This window comes from Trypanosoma theileri (genome assembly GCF_002087225.1).
Source record: "Trypanosoma theileri isolate Edinburgh chromosome Unknown TM35_Tth_140_V1, whole genome shotgun sequence".
NCBI classification, from domain to species: domain Eukaryota; phylum Euglenozoa; class Kinetoplastea; order Trypanosomatida; family Trypanosomatidae; genus Trypanosoma; species Trypanosoma theileri.
Window position 1 is genome coordinate 2,959 of NW_021639982.1, and position 1,089 is coordinate 4,047.

The window sequence follows — 1,089 nt, forward strand, 5'->3', positions numbered from 1 at the left end:
ACATGACTCTCCAGATAATAGACAGAAGACTGGGGGCCAAGATGATCCAGAGAAAAGAGAAAAGAACCTGGAGCATCCCCCCAGAGAAGAGGGTACAGAGAATTCAAGGAGACCTACAACATCCTCAACACATGAAGTGGGAAGTACAGCGACTACTAATAATAACGAGGATCAACAAGCAGAAGGAAATCATATTCAGCCTTCTTCACAGACGTTTGATGCATCTAATACAGAATCTCCGAATTCTCAGAACATCCACAACGGTACAACGGAAGAACCTCAATCGTCTGACAACAACCAAACTTCTCAAGGACAAACAGCTCAGTCTGAGAATGCTAATGCTGCTGCGAACCGTGCAGAGGTTGAATCAACAACGGACACTTCCAATTTTCCCAATAATGAGGAATCGACCACTACTACCACCACCACAACAACAACACTTCCTCCTGAACTCGCAAACAACAAGAAGGGTGATGCAGACAGCAGCAGCAGCAGTATCATCAGTTCTGTGTGGGTGCGTGTACCACTACTGATTGTGGTTACACTGGCCTGTATTCTTGTGTGCTAATGGTGGTGGTAGTGTGACTGAGGTCATCCTTTGTTTTCTTTTCTCTTTTTTTGCATACATCCCTACAGTGTAACTAATCTTCCATCTGTTGGGATTTCTCTTTTTTGTTTCTTAATGTTAATGTGTTTTGTGTGTGTTTTTACTCTCTCTGTTTATCCTATAATAATAATTATTATTGCTACTCCATTGTGTGTGTGTGTTCTTGGAGACTCTCTATGTGTGTGTGCACATGGGCTTGCACTATGATGATGATGAAATGTTTTTTGCAGTGGAAAAGGAAAAGAAAATAAAAATAACAGATGAATTTATATTTATAATTGCGTATACACATATATAGACTTATACCCATAGTTAGTGTATTTCTGTGTTTACTTGGTAAATTGGGCTAATGGTTAATATCTGTTTTGTGTTTGTTTTGCTGGGTCTCTGAGCCTTTTTTTGAGATATTTGTGAGTGTGTTCTTTTTTTTTTTTCTGTTTTTACTCTTACTGAGGTTATTGCGCTGTATTGCATTCTTTAAC

General features: G+C 39.3%; 1 protein-coding gene across 1 annotated transcript; it reads left to right on the top strand.

Annotated features, from left to right (window-relative positions):
- Positions 1-218: 218 nt before the first annotated feature.
- TM35_001401000 (uncharacterized protein) lies at positions 219-533 on the top strand (the record flags this gene model as incomplete). The annotated part of the gene is made up of 1 exon (XM_029031886.1): positions 219-533. The coding sequence occupies one exon, from the start codon at positions 219-221 to the stop codon at positions 531-533; it is 315 nt and encodes a 104-aa protein (XP_028876819.1).
- Between the last annotated feature and the right edge of the window lie 556 nt (positions 534-1,089).